A 19,565-nucleotide genomic window follows, 5' to 3' on the forward strand; every position below is an offset into this window, starting at 1 on the left:
TCCGACTGCCTATTCGAGAGGATCCTCTGTCGCAGCAGCAGGGGACAGTCCTCCACCCAAACCTGTCCAGCCTCTACCTCCATGCATGGAGATTGAGCTGCGACAGTTGACAGCTTTCGATCTTCCTCACGAAGTCTGTGATGTCATTCTGGCAGCCAGGCGTCCCTCCACTCAGACTGCCGGTGGAACAAGTTTGTGAGATGGTGCACAGCAAGGTCTGTGGATCCTCTTTCTGCCCCTCTTTCAGAGGTCCTTCTGTTCCTACTGTCCTTTGCCCAGCATGGCTCTGCTCTGGGCACTATCAAAGGTTATCTTTCGGCCATCTCTGCCTTTTTGAGGCTTCCAGATCAGCCTTCTCTTTTTAAGTCCCTGGTTGTTAACCGTTTCCTGAAAGACATTACGCACACGTTTCCTCCCGTGCCGTTCATAATGCCTCGATGGGACTTAAACCTTGCCTTGACATATCTGATGTGCGCTCCCTTCGAGCCCCTTCATACCTGTCCTTTGCGTCTTCTCACTCTCAAGACGGCTTTCCTGGTAGCTATCACCTCTGCCAGAAGAGTGAGTGAGCTCCAGGCTTTCTTCCAAACCTCCTTTCCTTTCTGTTCATCCGGACAAGGTGGTTTTAAGGACCTGTCCTTCTTTTTTGTCAAAGGTTGTCACGCCCTTCCACATTGGGCAGACCATCACTTTGCCCACCTTCTTTCCGCCTCCACATCCTTTGAAAGAGGAAGAGAGGCTCCACCATCTGGACCCAAAACGTGCGCTCTCGTTCTACCTGCAGTGTACACGACAGTTCCGGGTGGATGACCAGCTCTTTGTTGGCTACATGGACGCCAAAAGAGGTCGGGCTGTGCACAGGCGGACCATCACTCGGTGGGTCGTTCTCTGCATCATGGCCTGTTACTCGTTGGCTTAGAAGGAGCCTACTGTGGGGCGGCGTGCCCATTCTACCATGGCGACGGCAGCCACTACTGCCTTGGGACGCGGCGTCCCCTTGCAGGACATTTGTCAGGCAGCTACGTGGGCCTCGCTGCACACGTTTACCAAGCATTACTGCCTTCACAGTCAGGTCCGGAGAGACACCTTCTTTGGCCGTTCTGTTCTCCGTGACTTTCTGGTGTAATCTTGTTTGCAGACCCACCACCGGGGTTGGTATTGGTGGGGTATCTATTCTAAGGTAAGGAATCTATCACTAACGTGTCTCTTTCAGATGCACAAGTTACTACTTATGTAACGATACATCTGTAAGAGACATTAGTTAGTGATAGATTCCTTACCGCCCCACCCATCCTCCCCGTTCTGCGAACTGATTTCTAGGGTTAAGGTCATCCCTTTCAGTGCCCTAGTTTCTTGGCACCAGTGGTCAGTTTCTTGCATTGCGCTGCGTTCCTGGCGCGGAAAGTCGTGTACAGAACTGACGTCAGCGCACATGTTGTGAGAAAGTGGCTCTGTATATACTGTTCCCTAATAGGTACAGGGTGTACAGAGTCCACAGTCCCCCAGAGGCTGATAGAGGTCAAAGTTAGGTATGACCTTACTCTCAAAAGTGGTAGCTTGGTCGAGCAGTAAGGCAGTACCAGAGGACAGTGTAAAGCATTTATTGTACACACTCAGTCAGCAAATGGTTTCACACACTCAATAACTGAACTCTAGGCCAATGATTTGTATATATAAAATATATGCTTGTTTTATTTTTAGAACCACAAGGGGGTAAAAATATACTTTCTCAGAATGAGAGGTTGAATATAAATACTTTTGTTTCAAGCAATAAATTTGTGTAAACAGTCACAGTTGGTTGCAATAAACAATCCTATTTCCTAAACATAACAATGCATTGAGCTCAATGGTAAATTCAGGTTATTTGTAATAAATTACTTTTCAGATTACTTTTGGAATTCCAGGTCTGGATCCTAGAACCAGCCTGGGGTCAGTATTCAGAATCAAGTGATGAAAGTCGACTTAATAACTGTAATGATTTTTAAATAATATTTAGCTATTTCAAAAGTTAGCACTTAGAAAATATTTCACAGAAAACATTCAATGGATCTCTATGGCAAGAAATTCAAATTGCAGGTAGAGTACTTTATCGTTACTTTAGTAATCCAGGACTGGGTGCCTAGACCCAGGACTGGGGTCCTTATCAAAAGCAGGTAAGTAATTTCGTTTGCAGAAATGGTACGATTTTAAAAGAATATTTCGAATTTGCAAAAGTAGACACTTAGAAGAAATTTCACAGAAAAGCAGACAATGGTTTCCTATGGGAGAAAAATGAGTTAGAAGTAAGTATAGTTGTGAACACTTTTCAGAGTCAGGGCTGGGCACCAAGATCCAGCACTGGGAGCTCACCTAGGAGCAGGTGAGTAAATTCGTTTTTGTCACTTGGCTGATTTTTGGTGAATTTTTGCAGTTTTGAAAAGTTCACACTTAGAAGGTTTTTGAAGAAAAAGCCAGTCAATGTTACCCTATGAGGAAAATGAAGTTAGCGGTTTAAGGGTAAGTACTCGACTGGTAGTGTTGAAATTCCGGGCATGGACTCAGGGGTCCCCCAGTGTCAGGTTGGTACAGTTGGTTCACCCTCAGCGGTTTCAGGACGGCCGGGTGCAGAGAGAGTTGGGCCCAATGTTATCCTATGAGGGATAGGGGGGCCTTGGTTGGTGGCTGCTGTCTGGCAAGCCACACGGCTGTGGGAGCTGGGCTCCTGGTCACTTACTCAGGGCAAGTGGGGAAGTAGGTTAGTGTAGAGAGGGCACTGCCAGGGCCACTCGGGCAGCTGGGTGCAGGGTGCTTTTGAGCCTTAGGGCGCTCAATGGAAATCAATGGGAATGTTCCGGTTTGGAAAGAGGCTGCAGGCTCGGGGACGAGGATGTTTCAGGTGCCACCACCACTTCGAGAGGTAAGTTGGGTAGTTGTAGGTTAGGTGGGTACCCCGGGATTGGGCACAGGGGGTCGCAGGGCGCCGGGTGCAGGGGTGCCTTTTGACGTCGGGAATCTTACCCTCTGGTTGATCGCGGCTGGGGTGGCACTTGGTTCTGAGGCTGCAGGCTTCTTCCGGGATGTCGAGGGGGGTCCTTGGGTGCCGGACTCTGGGTCACAGTCGCCGTGGGGTCGTCCTCTGGGTCTTTGTCCACTCCGGCACTGGCCAGGCTTGGCTGGTGCAGAGTGTGTTGGGTCCGCGGTCCCGGGCTGGTGCCAGGGATAGCAAGTAGGTTTCTTGAGTAGAGCCTCTACTCGTGGGAGTCCCAGGGGCTTAGAGCTAAAAGGTAGCCAGGTCCTCCGGGGTTGGTGAGGTTGCTGGCCACGTGGGATGCCGCGCTGGTGCAGGTTCGAGAGTCGACAGGCCGGTAGGGCTGGGGCCAAAGCAGTTGGTGTCTTCTTCTCTTTTTAGCAGCTGCAGGGCAGGTCTTTGTTCTTCTTGCTCTTCTGGTCGTTTTTCTATCTGGAATCTGAGGAAGGAAGGTTCAAGGGGCCCCTAAATACTAGATTTAGGGGCGTTACAGGTAGGTGAAGGCCAGGGACCAATGGGTCCTTGTCCTGGGGTGGGTACACCCCCTATCCTGCCTCTCTCCTGTGGGAGGGGGCAGTAGCCTAATCCTGATAGGGTAGGGCCTCCCATCTTCAAGATGGCGAGAGCCCGGAGATGTGCTTCACCTCGCCTCCCCCACCTGAGGGGTGGGGTGGGCAGGCTGGCACATCCCCTGTCCTTGTATGGGGTTTCCGGCCAAGCTTCCCGCCAGAGTGGGGGGTTGCAGTGGCCTGGGGAAACTCCAACTGGCGGCATGCCTTTGAAGCTTCCCTTTGCTCATCCTGGGGGAGGAGATTTCTCACCTCACCCAGGATGTGCATTGTTGCAGGCCCGGGAGAGCAGGGGCTCTCCCACCCAGGGGTCCAGCAACGTGTCTGCTGTGTGGCAGCCTGGGCAGCCTCAGAGCAGACGTGGATTGCAAGTTAGCTGTAAGGGGGCATCTTCTAAGATGCCCTCTGGGGTGCTTAGTACATTAAATCCTACACTGGCATCAGTGTGGGTTCAATGTGCTGAGAAGTTTGATACCAAACTTCCCAGGCTTCAGTGTTGCCAATATGGTGCTGTGGAGCTCGTGTTTGACAAGCTCTCAGCACCATGTATTCTTAAATGACAGCACTGCACTTACAGTGCCCAGGAATGGACCTGGGTACTGTAGGGGCACAGGGCTCCTGCTCCTGTGCCCACACCATAGGCGTAATGCACCCAGCTAGAGGGGTGGCTGACATATGCCTTGGCAGTGTAGGTGATGGGCATGGTACACAGTGATGTGTGCCATGTCGACTCTTTGTTTTGTCCTGCACCCAGACACTCAGCCTGCAAGGGCAGGGTGTGTGTGTAAGGGTACAGGGCCTCTGAGGGTGGCACAATGAGTGCTGCAGCCCTTAGAGGCCTTCCCTGGTCACAAGGCCCTGGGTACCTAGGGTACCATTTACTAGGGGCTGACATGTGGCTAGGGTTTGCCAATTTGGGGTTTGTGTGGTTTAAGGAAGGAACATAGGCCCTGGGCACCTGATTGGCAGGAACCCAGGGTACACTCAATCGAAGTACATTCAGCAATTTAGCAAAAAGTGGGGGCATACCATGCAAGAAAGATGGCACTTTCTCACACATGTGTGCCGCCTAAGTAGTCTCCGTGATGTCATCTCAGCGCATACGACGCCAGCGACGGATGCGGAGCCGCACGACGCCACCTACTGACGTGCAGGGGTACTGCTAGCAAAACTTTCCGGATCCAGTCTGACGCCTGGGGATTATTCTAAGGTAAGGAATCTATCACTAAATAATGTCTCTTACAGATATATCGTTACACAAGTAGTGACTTATGCAACATGGTCTTGAGACAGTTTTGCAATGTGGTAATTCCATAGAGAGTTTGGCTGTTTCATCTAGAAGTTTTATACTTCTAATATGTCTGTCTGTTTACGGAGGAGGGTACACAATGCATTGGATAAAAGAGTGAACATTCACAAAACTAGAGCAGAGTTTACTTTTGGTGTTATATGTAAAATAATACGTTTTTGAAATAGGGTAAATGATCTTTGGCACATGAGTGACAAGTCTCAGAATGCAAAAGATGCTATTGGTTGGAGTCAAAAACGGTGGATTGTATATGTAAATAGCAGTCTGCAAACCTGAGACAGATGCATCACGTTGTGGTCTTGCAAAACTTTTTTGTTTGGGTAAGCTAGTGTGCCTCATCAATCTAAAACAAAAAAAGACTGGTTGAAGGCAAAAACATTCTTGACCTGCAAAAAGAATGCACATTACCAGTTCCTGGCACTGTAAAGAACCGCTTTTTGTGTGGCTGTACTCCTTCTGGAAGGGCAGCATGTTGTAACTTACAGTGAAGTCAGCGAATAACAGAAGAGAACATACTCATTGCTCAGTGATGCATGCTGGAATAAATGAAGAAAAATGTGAATGACACAACAGCAGACTAATGGAGGACGCCTGGCTAAAAATCCCTATAACTTTGTAACACACAACTTTAGTAAAATCAAAAGGGCTTGGATAACACAGCTAAAAACAAAAAAAGACATAGACGAGACAGAGCGCGAGAGAGGGAGTATATGGTGCAAGACTGTAGGAAGAGGTTTGTGTGAGAACGTTTGTGAAGTGTCTATACATTCAATGGAAATGTAGTAATGGCACATTGTGTGCTGTACAAAAGCTGTACAACACTACCCAGGGCCACTGGAATTACTCAGCAGGGGAAAGCACCAAATTATGCGGCAGTGTTGACTAAATTAAGAATTGGCAAATTATGTATGATAATACAGCACGTTTTCATAGTTTTACTCAATTCTTTAAAATCTTTTATACATGGTAATCCTGTCTGCGCAATGATTTCACCTCATTAGTACTTATTTAGCAGCCAAATACAGAGGTAAGCAACTAAAAGATGCCCAACTAACCTTTGCAAAGGGCCTTCCAGGCACGCAAACATGCAACAACTTTTTTGTACCTTATGATTCATTTGACTTAGAAACTATTTTTATTTGGATTATGTGGCAAATCATAATTGTGCACAAAAAAAGCAGTGGCTGCAGAATTCCAGTGGCCCTGGTAATACTTTATATTTGCTATACTGCATTGTTCCATTTGTCCCATCCTGCACAGTTTTACCCTTCTGATGTTTGTGTTGCCTAGGAGTGTGTTATAGGAAGAGAAGGAAGTACACAGATATAAAGCAGTTGACGTCAATGCGAGGAGTCTTACAGGACCGACAGTGCTGGTGATGGGACAGAAGTGATAGCAACAACTTGGAAATCTATGCCACCCCAAACTGTATAGGTTGTCAAACACAAGACTACAGTGCACATTCTGAATGAAAGTATTAGGAAATGCGTTCATATGTGCTAAAGAACAAATATTATACCCAGTGAAAGGTATTTTACACAATTCGGTCAAACATTGGATTGATCCTAGATTTCCTAGTTGCACACTGTGAAATTCAGCCACCAGATTTATTTTTGACACTTTTGCATAGTGCAAACCTAGGGCAGATGTAACCAGCGCTTACACTTAAGCTGACATAGAGGTCCTTATGTGCTCTTCTTTTCTCACCAAAAATGGATTTACAGCAAAGGGACATTAGTGCATTATGTGTAAATAGGCATGATTCCCTTGAAGGACTGGTTTCAAAATGGCCCACTAAACAGTTTTATTGAGAACCCACGTGAACGCATTGTCAAGATTTAATTCTTGGAGACTGCAATCGGGGGCTTACTGAGTACTTAGGAACAAGCAGGCTTTCTAGTTTGTGATGAAGTTATGTCTCACAACATGGTTCCACATTATAAAAATGAAAGAGTATTGGAAAATATGTATGCTACCCTGAAAACTATGACGAGCTATTCTCTATGCAGTAAATGGTGGTGGGTTATGTAAAGCAGGACTACTGGACGAGACTGAAAAACAGGTAGCAAGTACACACCAGTAAAAAGACAGTTTACAGAAGGGATTTAAAATGGTCACTACTTTTAGGTATCTTGTGCAGTCAGTGCCTTAGATTAGTAACTATGTAGCAAAGTTAACTGATCACAAGACCGGTTTTAGTGCGGCTAACGCCCAGTTCGACACACGTTTTGCCAGCCCTTCCATTGATGACCTTCTCCATGAATTCTCACACTACCATCCTCCAACAGTGCCCCTCACATCCCCAAAGCTTCTCTCGGACATGCATTTCTTTTTTTTATAGATCTACTCGTTGTTTACTTACACTCAGTTCTTTGATCATGGTACACGTTAGTCACAAGTTATTTGTAGCAGGCACATGAACACTTTGTGCTACTTTAGGATGAGCTGAGTTATACTACACTGTGCCTTTGAAGTCGGGTGGTTCAAAGGGTCCACAGATGTGTCCCCTAAATTTCAATCCTGTCTGCCATTGTATCGTGGAATGCAGATCTTAATCTTTAGTGGGGCCATGATCTGGCTGCCAGAAGCTAAGGTCAACCTCTTACTCCAATCTCTCCATTTGACCCTCAAATGGCAGAGGTCTGTTGTTCCAGTTGCATGCCCAGTGTTTTATGTGGACTGGAGTCTGGCACAAAAGCACACAACAGAAAGTAGCAAAATGCGCACGTTTCTAGCAGTGGCATTTCTTCACAAATCACAACAAAGCCCCCATTACCACTGGAAAGGGTTTACTACAGTGAATCCAGTGATAGGAAACACACTACGGCTGTGCCACTGCAATCCATTGTTGCAGAACAACGTACCAGTTTGCATTGGCAGGCTGAACATGTACTTGGAGGCACCATCGGTGCCAGGGCGCCCTGCAGTGGCAAGCTGCGCACAGGTTTGGGCACACACTCATGGCCACGTGCACACGTCTGGGCTGGCAGGCGGGCCACATATTTTAGAAATAACTGCAGTGTAACACTCATCCTTGCTACAGTGGCAGACTGGGAATGTCTATTGGTAATTCCAGCGTTGCAACATACACCCCAGTTTGCAATGGCAGACTGGGCATGTAATGTGGAAACACTAGTGGTGCGAATGCGCACCCCAGTCTGCAATGAGAGACTGGACACGTAATGTGGCAGTACCAGCATTGGTACGAATGCGCACATCAGCCCGCAAGTGCGAGCTGCACATATGTTTGGAACACCACTGGTGCCACCGTGCAGTGACAGGCTGGACAGCAACCTAGCAACACCATTGGTGCAAGTTCATACTCCAGCTTTAATGGCAGACCGACTACATAATCTGGGGCATTTATCCCCCCGGGACACAAGTTTTACATCATCACAAAGGCTAGTGCGCACATTAACCTGCAATGGCAGGTTGTGCACTGAGCAACTACACCCTTAGGTGCAAATGCGCTCACAAACACCCCGGTCTGCATTGGCAAACAGGACATATGTTTAGAACCCACGGATCCACACCTCTTTCTGCCGTGTGTAGGAAGGTCATGCCACACTTAAAGCCTTGTCAGTGGGAAAGTGCCCCCAGCTCTAGACCCATATTAAGGGTGTCAGCCTCCCCCTGGGGGTGTCCCCCATGTGGCGAGCCGACCCCCGAGCTGTGCACCCACAGGTGTACCTACACCGGCCCCTCACCTACCCCGGTGTGGTGGTGGGAAGTCACCCCCCAGGGTTGGCCAGGCCAGCCTCTGTATGAAAAATGTTTGATGGGCTCTTCGGGGCACCAGCCATGCTCCCCTTCAACACCTCCCCCCCCCCCCCCCCCCCTCCCTTTCGCCCTTGGATCTTCCTTGCTAGGTTATGTGGCGTCTCTTTCACCGGACCCTTGCAGGTATGATACCTAAGCCAATCAATTTAGCAGCCTGTCCTGGCATGTTTGGGCAGGGCAACCTCCCTTTCCCACTGCAATACAGTGGGGAAGTGCCCAGAATCCTACGGTCAGGAAAAGAGAATGGCAAAAACCAGGAGGACAAAAACCAAAACATTTAAGGGAAATAGCCCCTAAGTAGGCCATGTACAACAAAGTGCTTGGAAAAAAAATCCAGATCGGTGCCTGGGGATATTTAAAAGGTGAGGAATCTTTGGTTAGAAAACATATCCACCATAAAAAGCATTACGGAAGGTAAGTAGCTTGTTTTTTTTGCCAAACGTTACATGAGGTAGAAACCATGAGCCCTGCAGGCCCCTGCAATGTGTCCTTATAGCCTCTCAAGTCTTAAACAGTGTCAATATACTAACTCTTGTTTATTACTGTTGTTGTTGAAGAAAAACTTGCATGGAACCCTATGTGACACCATATCAGACATTTCTTATTTGATATCAGTTTTTGTCTTCTATGCACTAAGTGTTTCTATTAGTCACACACTTTACTGATGTGCACATACACGTTTGTTGCTGTCTAGGAATGGAGGTCTTGGGCTGCATGGCAGACTTAAAAGTTTGCAAATTTTTCATTACTCCATTTCCAGATGCTTTAAAATCTATTACGTTTTAGCCACTTCTTTGAAGAAATGCTCTTGCACTGTTCTGTGTGGTGCTTGGTGGTCCCAGCACCCTCACACCCACCAACCGACCCACAAAAACACCCAGCAGTAGGGATGCTTGGGCTTGCTAAAGGCAGTTTGGGTCAGCTATTAGTTGTCTTTCCTGGATGCATTTGGTTTCATCTGTGACTCCAGTCCCCCTTCACACAAACCCACTATGACCCCCCTCTGTCCTTGGGTATGGACCGAGGGAATTAATGGTATGCAGTAATCTGTTGGGTGCAAAAAGTGCAAGAGCATTTGGCAGTATGCTTGGGCACCCCGTTTGTATGTTATTTTTTTAATATGCAAAGAATATTTAACTGACCAAAGGGGATTATGCCAATAAGAGGGAATGCACACCAAGTATTGTTGTTGGCATCCAGGTGTGTATTCTTATCTGTCTTTACCCGGTCTCTGGTTTTCATTGCAGACCTCATTATGGTGGTCACCAGTATAAGTCAGATTCATATCTGCATGTTTTCTGTTTGCAGAATGTTTACCAAAGTGGTATTAGAAGCCCCATTGATCACAGAGAATGCCTTGGAAGTGATCCGCAAGTACTGTGAGGATGAGGTGAGTTTATATGGAGGTTTTAGTACTTTCAAATCTCCAAAACCTTGTTACTCAGTCACTTTTCAACCTTAAAAGTAAAAGATCTGCATCCTAATCTCTCACACAACTGCTAACAGAGGATAGGTCATGCCAGTTCTTATTCCTTACTAAATAGTTTTCTTTATTTTCACATATTAATCAGTGCTTCATGTTTCCTGGTGATGTTTCTATGTACACAGATGCTTTCTGTACTGCTAGAATTCTCAACTGTCATCTTTATATTCTAACCTGCTTGATCTTCCTGCATCCTCAGCCTCTCCAAGCATACTTGTTTAGCTGTATTAATGTAATTTGCACAAAATATGCATTTTTTCACTGCCCAGCCTTAATTGTTTTTCACTTTATTGGCCTTGGAAGTAGTGAATCATGAGTCTGCCTTAGTGTGAAACTATGACCCATAGCTCCCACGTTAATTAGCTGCACTCTGGCCCATTGTATATAATACCTCAAATCTCACCATTGTTGAATATTGCTGTGAGTTAATAATGTAATATTTGACTTTTTTTCTGTCTAGAGTCGGAGTTACCTTGGTATGTCAACACTGAGAGACCTGATTTTTAAGCGCCCCGCCAGACAGTTCCAATACCTCCATGTGTTACTTGACTTAAGTTCTCATGAGAAGGACAAAGTGAGTATAATTGTGACTCGTGTTTTTTTATTTATGTGAAGAAGTTGAAGAATCCAGGTCATCTTCCTCTTCATTAGCTGGCACAATTAGTTTTTCCTTTTATTATTTAATATTTTAATGTATGCTCAAAAGATAAAAAAACAGAAATGCTTACTGTCATCTCTTCTTGTATGGAAGTATTCTCAATCAATAAATCAGGGTTCTTGTACAGCGTGGCTAATCACATATCTGATAGAGACTTCTAGCTGCAGATTCCTTACCTTTAAATTTCCCAGGCGTCAGGCTGTGTCCGGAAACTTTTGCTGAGCAATATCTCTTGCGCCCGACGTCAGGTGGCTCCATTCGGCTCCGCGTGTCGTTGGTAGCGTCTGTTATGATGTCGCGGTGTCTACATAGGCGCCACCCAGGTGTGCGGACGTCAGTTCTTGTCTTTCCACGCCGGTTAAGCGCCGATCTGGTAAGAGCTACTCCTCTGCTGCTTTTTGGCAGGCTTTTTTCTCGACTTTTGTCGCAATTTTTGACGACTTTGTGTGCGTGGGATGTCGGGTAGGAAGACCGGTTTTAAACTGTGCAGGACTTGTTCCCACACGATGTCGGTTACCGATCCCCACCGCGAATGTCTGTGGTGTCTTGAACGCGATCACGATTCGAAGTCGTGTTCAGACTGCCGGGCAATGGCTCCGAAGACCTTGAGGGAGCGGGCATTGAAGTTGCTCACGGCCTGGCAGTCGACACCGTTGAGCGAGAATCTGAGGATGTTACGATCCCGTTCGAAGAGGTGGACGTGGGATCGCTCTCAGAGCCCTAACTCCTCTTCCTCCCATTCTAGGTCATCTGGACATTCCGGGTAGAGGCACAAGAATAAGTCGTCGTCCAAGTGCAAGTCCAGGTTATTCTGGTTATGATTCCGATATTTCTGCTTCTATCCTGGATTTCGGTGAGGTTGACTCTGAGGCTGTTGGGCCTCATGGCCTCCTGCATCCTGTTGGCAAGACATGCGAGATGGCGTATGCGGGCTCTGCAGTGGGACTTGAAGTTCCAATGGGCACAGCATCAGGGGAACCTCACCGACATGGTTCAGATCTCTGAATTAACTGCGAAAGATCTGCAGTGGTGGTTAATGAACCAAGATTGGGTCAAAGGCAGACCTCTCTCCTTTCCCCAACCGGATCTCAAAATCGTGTCTGATGTGTCCCCTTGGGAGAGATGGAGATCAGGGGACACTGGTCTCCGGTGGAGACGTGGCTCCACATAAATGTGTTGGAGCTCCGAGTGATTCGTTTGGCATTGAAAGCATTTCTTCCCTCTGTCAAGGGGAAGTTGGTGCAGGTGTTCATGTACAACTCCACCACCATGTGGTACTGCAACAAACAAGGCGGGTGGGGTCATGGACCCTTTGTCGAGAGGCCCTGCTTCTCTGGACGTGGCTGGAAAATCAGGGCATAACCCTGGTGGTTCAACACCTGGCAGGTTCTCTGAATGCCAGGGCAGATGATCTCCACCGTCGATGCCTAGCAGATCACAAATGGCGTCTCCAGTCGGAGGTGGCGCAAGGTTTCTTTCAGCATTGGGAATAACCTTGGTTAGATTTGTTCGCCTCTGAAGAGAACGCGCAATGTCAGCAGTACTGCGCGCTGAAGTTTCCAAGGCGGTTATCGCTCGGCAGCGCCTTTCGTCACGAGTGGAGCTCAAGCCTGTTGCACACCTTTCCGCTCATACCACTCCTGCCCAGGGTTCTGAAGAAGATCAGGAGCGACCAGGCCCAAGTCATTCTTGTGGCGCCTGACTGGGCAAGGAGAGTCTGGTATCCAGAGCTTCTGAGCATGAGTGTCGATCCTCCGATCAGGCTGTCCCTTCGGGAGATCCTTCTGTAGCGACAGCAAGGGAGGGTTCTCCACCCGAACCTGTTAACTCTGCGCCTCCATGTGTGGAGATTGAGCGGCGGCAGTTGATGGCTATTGACCTTCCTCCCGAGGTCTGTAATGTTATTCTGGCAGCCTGGCGGCCCTCCACTTAGTCTGTATTAGCTAGAAATTTTTATTATACTGTACAGAAAGGTCTATTGACCCTCTTTCTGCTCCTCTTTTTTTCTGTTCTTTTATTCATTCTGACCCTTGCCCATCAGGGCTCTGCTTTGTGTACTCTCAAAGGTTACCTGTCTGCTCTGTCTGCTTTTTTGCAGCTGCCAGACCAACCTTCTCTCTTTAAATCCCCTATTGTAAAAAGATTTCTAAAAGGGCTGGTTCACTTGTTTCCACCCACGCCCTTTTTTGTGACACAATGGAACCTTAATTTGGTCCTCACTTACTTGATATGCGCTCTTTTTGAGCATTTGCACAACTGTCCCCTCCGGCTGTTGACCATTAAAACAGTCTTCTTAGTGGCGATTACATCGGCCCGGAGGGTGAGTGAGTTATAGGCAATATCCAGCTCGCCTCCTTATTTTATGTCCTTTCAGGACAAGGTGGTGCTTTGCACCAGGGCATCTTTTTTGCCAAAAGTTATGACCCCATTCCATCTTGGTCAGTCCATCAATTTACCCACCTTCTTTCCTCCCCCTCATTCCTCTAAGAAAGAGGAGCGTCTCCACCGACTGGACCCAAAAAGAGCGTGGTCGTTCTACCTTGACCACACAAGAGAGTTCCAGGTGGATGACCATCTCTTGGTGGGGTATGTGGGAGCAAAGAACGGAAAGGCAGTGCAGAAAATAACCATCTCTCGCTGGGTTGTTCTCTGAATTAAAATGTGTTATGCCTTGGCGAAGAAGCTGCCCCCCGAGGGATTAAGGGCCCATTTCACCAGGGAAAGGCTGCGACTACAGCTTTGGCAAGGGGCGTCCCTGTCCAAGAAATCTGTCAGGCAGTGACGTGGGCAACTGTGGGTCTCCACCATTGTATCTTACATAGATTTACATGATTGAATATATACAGCAGTGTTCCTATACTTTCAAATAACATTGAAAACTGCCATAGACTATATACAGTCAGTCCAACTCATTATGTGACCAAAACTCTATCTAATGAGGTGGAGAGAAACTCAGCTCCAATTCTCCAATGCTGCTACTTTCTACCACAGTCAACCTTGACAGCAAGTGACTCATAGTCTCTGCTCTTTACTTCATTGTGTTTTTTTTTCTGACAACTTGGGTGTTCCAGCCTTGTGACTTCCTTCACCATCATTTGCAGAATCGATGCAATTTCCTCTGCCCTTTTATATGTACAGAGCTTTTGGAACCTCCCAAATCCTTGGCACCCCTTCAGTTGGCGGACCTTTTCTAACCTGCCAGTCGTGTGATGCAAGGAAGATTTATCATGATGACCCACACATTAAATGCCTGTTGTGGCTTTATCGTTTAGGTCACTTGACAAGGGAAAGCAACATTTGTATACATTTCAGCAATATGACTTTAAACGATAGGCTACAACATTGTACATTCCTAAATGTCACCTGGAGTAAATTGATTAAAAGTGCACCTCCTGCCGAGCCCAAGTAGTGCAAACCAGATTTGGTCACAGCCTCTGAGAGTCTTCAGACCATGTTCTAGCACACTCTGTACCTGCCAGTATGGCACACCTTCCTGGTAGCCAAGGGAGCAACCCACAGCTCAGAAAAGGTAAGAAAAGAAATATAAGATCTTGGCTGCTTTGCCAGCATCTCCTCAGCCTTCTATATCTAAAATGTCACCTCATCTGTTGACTGGTCTGTCACCAAAATCTTCACTGACCTAATCAGGTAAGTACCCATCTATGAAGAATACTTCCAAACTCGCTGATGGTCCATCATCGACTAAACCACACCTCATAGACAAAGATGGTTACTTCATTGGCAAAATGATTGATGTCGATGCAGATGACTTGACCTTCTTTGTCGACGTCATACCAATGCTGACCTCATTGATTGACTACTACATCATCGAAGGTGACTGATTACTCTCACAATCACCTTGCCTGCGACTGTCTTCAATGGCTCCCCCATTAACAACACCACATTCTAAATGCTCAGCTGATGACTATTTCAGATGTTTTTAACATTTCGCCTTATTGATCACACTACTGTTGCCCACGAAGATTCTTGGGGAGTTTCTGTCCTGTCCGAACGGCTAGGACATCTGTGAAGTAGGTAGTGTTCAAGAGGCATCCATACATGATTCTGTAGAGCCACAAGACTAGAATGGCCATGACTATCAGGTAGGTGATGCTTATGACCTTAATATACATATGCTTCCCAGTGATTCAGGTGGTGATAATCATTATAAGCTGTGATTGCATTTCAAGGATCAATGTCGATTTGTGCAGCCTCCACTAGTCCAAGTTCCAGGGGACTTACTAGATTCTCTGAAGTATATCAGGGAAAGCATCTACCACACCAGGTTGTTAAACACACAGCCCAAGGCCCATACCCCTTTCCTCCTTAGCCAGTTTCACAAGCTACTCTCTCTCCATGCGTTTCAGAGCCACAACAGCCTTCTTCACGAGCACCATGGTCACTTGCTCCCAACAATGTGTACCTGTGGATTGTCTTTGGCTGAGTTTCCAACAAAGTGGATACTGTTGACCTCTGAGCAAGAGGAAACACAACTAACACATCTCTTTACTGATTCAGACAGTTCGGCTCAAGGTGATGGTGACGATAATCAAGAAAGTGTCCATAATGCAGAAATAGCCCCTGAGCATGAGGACTACATAATGGGTGTTCATCCAGGTCCAGAGCTGTACCCTAGAGATTTGCCTCCTAACAATATCTACCATTGTCATATCCTTATGGATTAAGCCTTTCCAAAATTTAACACCCCATTCTTCACAGTTGAGAAACTTAATGTTCGAGGCATATGAGCTGCAGATTGTACACTTTGCATAGATCGCCATCTGGTGTTGGGCCCGGATGTTTGCAGTTTGTTTTTGTTCTTTGGACAGTCTTTGGAAGTCACGAGTTCGGTGACTCCTCCTTCGGTCCGTACTGCGCATGGGCTTCGGCTCCATCCTCAGATTGTTTTTTTCCGCCATCGGGCTCGGATGTGATACTTTGTGCTCCGGCTTCGAACTTTTCCGGTTCCAGCCTCGACGGAAAATCCTCGTTTATCGAGATTCTTCATCTTCTTCATCTCTCGTAGAGGCACTTTTCGATTCCACACATCGGCACCGGCCTTCGGGCCCTCCTCGACTCCGGTCCCGGCCGATGGAAAGGACTCCGTTCAAAAAGTGCCCAAAATTTGGGTCTAAATTTCCCCACACCGACATCCATCAGGTGTGTAACCTTTGCCTCTCTCCAGAACACGAGGCCAGAGACTGCCTGCAAGTCTTTTCGATCAAAAAAGACCATTCGGGATCGAAGATTTCGACGCACCATGGCGCACTCATTGACCTCGGCTCCACCGGACATCTTCGGAGACGACACCGGAGCTTCGGGGCAACAACACACCGAGCAGGAGGAAGACATCGTCAGCGCTTCCGAGGCCGACGACTCCGACCTGGAGGACATCACACCGGCGCAGAGGGTCGTGAGTACTCTACCCCCTCCCACCCCCGCGCCCATATCCAAAGAGACTCAGGTTACACCTTCGCCTTCGGGCCTAGGGAAAACCAAACATGCAGCTTCTATCACCCCACCTTCGGGCCCGGTGTCGAAGCATCACAAGTCTCACGGCAGCTCGGGCTCGAGCCAGCCTACTCCTGGTGCCGATAAGCACTGTTCGGCACTGAAGAAAGTGACGCCCAGCTCGACTCCGAAGCCACCGGTGCCGAAGCCTGGACTCTCGGTGCCGACGAAACACAAGCATAAATCCCTCGGCGCCGAAAAAAACGGAGGTTCCAAAAAAGCATGGCGCAGAGAAACCACCCAAGTCCTCGGCTCCGAAAACATTGGCGCCAGCGGACGATTCGGCTCCGACTGAACTTTTTACACCTGATCCTTCTCAAAAAACCTTATCAAAGGATCCAAAGGCTATTGATTTTGTCTGTCAAGAAAAGACGTCTTGACACACCAGCTCCTCCTCCACCGCCCAAACGGAAGGACTCTGCCACATCTCCTCTCAGAGTGCCCTCCCCACCACCTCCTACACCTCCTCCACCTCTTCCACCTCCTCTCCATCCCAGGTCTCCGCCACCCTTGCCTCATCACTCCCCAACCCCATCCCCAGAACCGGATTACGGAGATCCAGATTATGATCCAGCGGACGCCCCGTTGGACCCCACACCCCCAGGGACCCCAGACCCATGGGAGGATTACCAAAACCCTGACATACCAGATGTGCCCCAAGATGACCTCTACCCGTCCAGGCCATCTCCCCCCGGAGGACTCACTAGGTTTTCACCACTTAGTGCAGCGGGCAGCACACTATCATGGGGTGGAACTACATAGCGAACCAGTGGAAGACGACTTCTTACTGGATACATTTGATATTCAGGATAAATCCACAGCCATCTTGCCCATGCTTAAGGGTGTTACCAAACATGCTGCAGAGGTGTTCAAAGACCCTGTCAGGGCCAGGGTCCTAAACCCCAGAATAGAAAAAAAGTACAAAACAGCACCCACAGATCCTACATACATTAAAGGCCCTGCTCCTTTAGATTCCCTGGTTGTGTCCACAGCTAGAAAGCGGTCCAACTCCCAGTCCTCAGGTGAGGCTCCACCGCCAGATAAGGAATCAAAACTTTTAGATGCGTCTGGTAAACGCACTGCTTCGCAAGCCGCAAACATCTGGCGCATTGCGAATACACAGGCGCTACTTGCGCGTTATGACAGAGCACACTACGATGAGCTTGAGGCTCTTATGCAACACCTCCCGGAGAAACACAAACGTAAAGCTCATGACCTAATCCAAGAGGGAAAGCTCATTACTAACACCTCCATTAAATGCGCCCTCGATGCAGCGGACACTGCTTCTAGAGCTATAAATACTAGTGTCCTGCTTCGCCGTCATGCTTGGCTCAGGATCTCAGGGTTTAAGCCAGAAGTCCAGGCATCCATACTAAATCACCCCTTTGACCAACAACATCTATTTGGGCCAAAGGTAGACGAAGCATTAGAAAAAATCAAAAAGGACACAGACACAGCAAAATCTATGGGGTCATTACAATCCCAAACCCCTAGACGCTCCTTTCGACGTTCGTCCTTTCGTGGCACAGGCAGAGGTTACTCCACCGATAGAGCCTCTACCTCCTACAAGTCCCCTCCTCAAAATACCTTCTCAAAGGGCTGCCAAAGAAGTGGATACAGGGGCAACAACAATAAGGGCAGGGGCAAAACCAACACCACCCGTTCTGCCACTCCGCCCGCACAATGAATTCCCCTCGCTCCCCCCAGACCATCCCACTCCGGTCGGGGGCAGACTGCAACACTTTATTCACGCTTGGGAGTCCATAACATCGGACAAATGGGTGACCCAAATTATTCGGTCCGGGTACTGTCTCGAGCTAACATCTACCCCACCCAATATCCCACCAAGGCACCGTCCAATGTCACAGGAACATTCCACACTGCTCAAACAGGAGGTGATCTCCCTCCTCCAAAAATACGCTATCGAGCAGGTCCCTGTCAATCAGCAAAATCTAGGGGTCTACTCTCTGTATTTTCTAATACCGAAAAAAGACGGGACACTGCGGCCCATTCTGGACCTCCGGCCTCTAAATGCATACATACATTCAGACCATTTCCACATGGTCACCATTTCCACATGGTCACCCTACAACAAGTCCTCCCACTCCTCTGTCAGGGAGACTTTCTCACTACCTTGGATCTGAAAGACGCATACTTTCATACTCCAATACACCCTTCTCACAGGAAGTACCTCAGGTTTGTGGTGGACGGTCAGCATTACCAATTCACGGTTCTCCCCTTCGGGGTCACCACCGCACCACGGGTGTTTACCAAATGCCTAGCGGTAGTAGCAGCACACCTCAGACGTCAACATATTCACGTCTTCCCTTACTTAGACGACTGGCTGATAAAAGCCGCGTCCTACGACCAATGTGTGCAACATACAAACAGCACCATCCAACTGCTCCACCAGCTAGGTTTCACGGTGAACTACCAAAAGTCCCACCTCATACCGTCTCACACAAAGCAATATCTCGGGGCCACTATACACACCTCCAAGGGTATAGCCTATCCCAATTCCGCCAGGATCGCAAGCATACAAGCCTTGCGCCAAACGTTCATTGCTCAGCACTCTCTCCCAGCAAGAGTGTTCATGAAGCTAATAGGGATGATGGCTTCTTGCATTTTCATAGTGCCCCATGCAAGACTCCTAATGCGTCCACTCCAAGAGTGCCTAGCACGACAGTGGAACCAGGCCCAGGGACAGCTGACGGATCTGGTGTTGGTGGACGGCCGCACCCATGACTCTCTGCAGTGGTGGAACACCACAAACCTTTCCAAAGGGCGGCCGTTCCTGGACCCGGTTCCTCAGGTGATTCTAACAGCGGACGCATCGCTCTCCGGCTGGGGAGCGCACCTCCTACACCTCACAATGCAAGGTCTATGGACGCCACAGCAAAAATCGCTCCACATCAACCATCTGGAGCTATTGGCGATCTTTCTAGCCCTAAAATCCTTTCAGAAACAGATTTCAGCCAAAGCAGTCATCATTCGCACAGACCATATGACTGCAATGTATTATATTCAAAAACAGGGGGGGGGACACTCTCCCCAGCTCTCCCGCTTAGCACAGAGCATATGGAGGTGGGCAATTCTACAAAACATCTTTCTCCTGGCACAGCACGTCCCAGGCATACAAAACACCATGGCAGATCTGCTCAGCAGACAAACGCAACAAATACACGAATGGGAACTGCATCCACAAGTTCTTCGCCCATTCTTCCACAAGTGGGGGCATCCTCAAATAG

At 48.0% G+C, this 19,565-nt stretch overlaps 1 protein-coding gene across 7 annotated transcripts in view; it reads left to right on the forward strand.

Moving 5' to 3' along the window:
* The window catches only part of SYMPK (symplekin scaffold protein), a 1,117,730-nt gene that overhangs the window by 533,550 nt on the left and 564,615 nt on the right, over positions 1-19,565 (forward strand). For all 7 annotated transcript variants that reach the window (XM_085625602.1, XM_085625603.1, XM_085625599.1 and 4 more), the window contains 2 exons: positions 9,974-10,055; positions 10,609-10,722. In XM_085625602.1, the coding sequence (XP_085481728.1) occupies positions 9,974-10,055; positions 10,609-10,722 (196 nt within the window). The remainder of the gene's footprint in view (positions 1-9,973; positions 10,056-10,608; positions 10,723-19,565) is intronic.

The sequence above is a fragment of the Triturus cristatus genome, chromosome 9 (genome assembly GCF_964204655.1).
Source record: "Triturus cristatus chromosome 9, aTriCri1.1, whole genome shotgun sequence".
Lineage (NCBI taxonomy): Eukaryota > Metazoa > Chordata > Amphibia > Caudata > Salamandridae > Triturus > Triturus cristatus.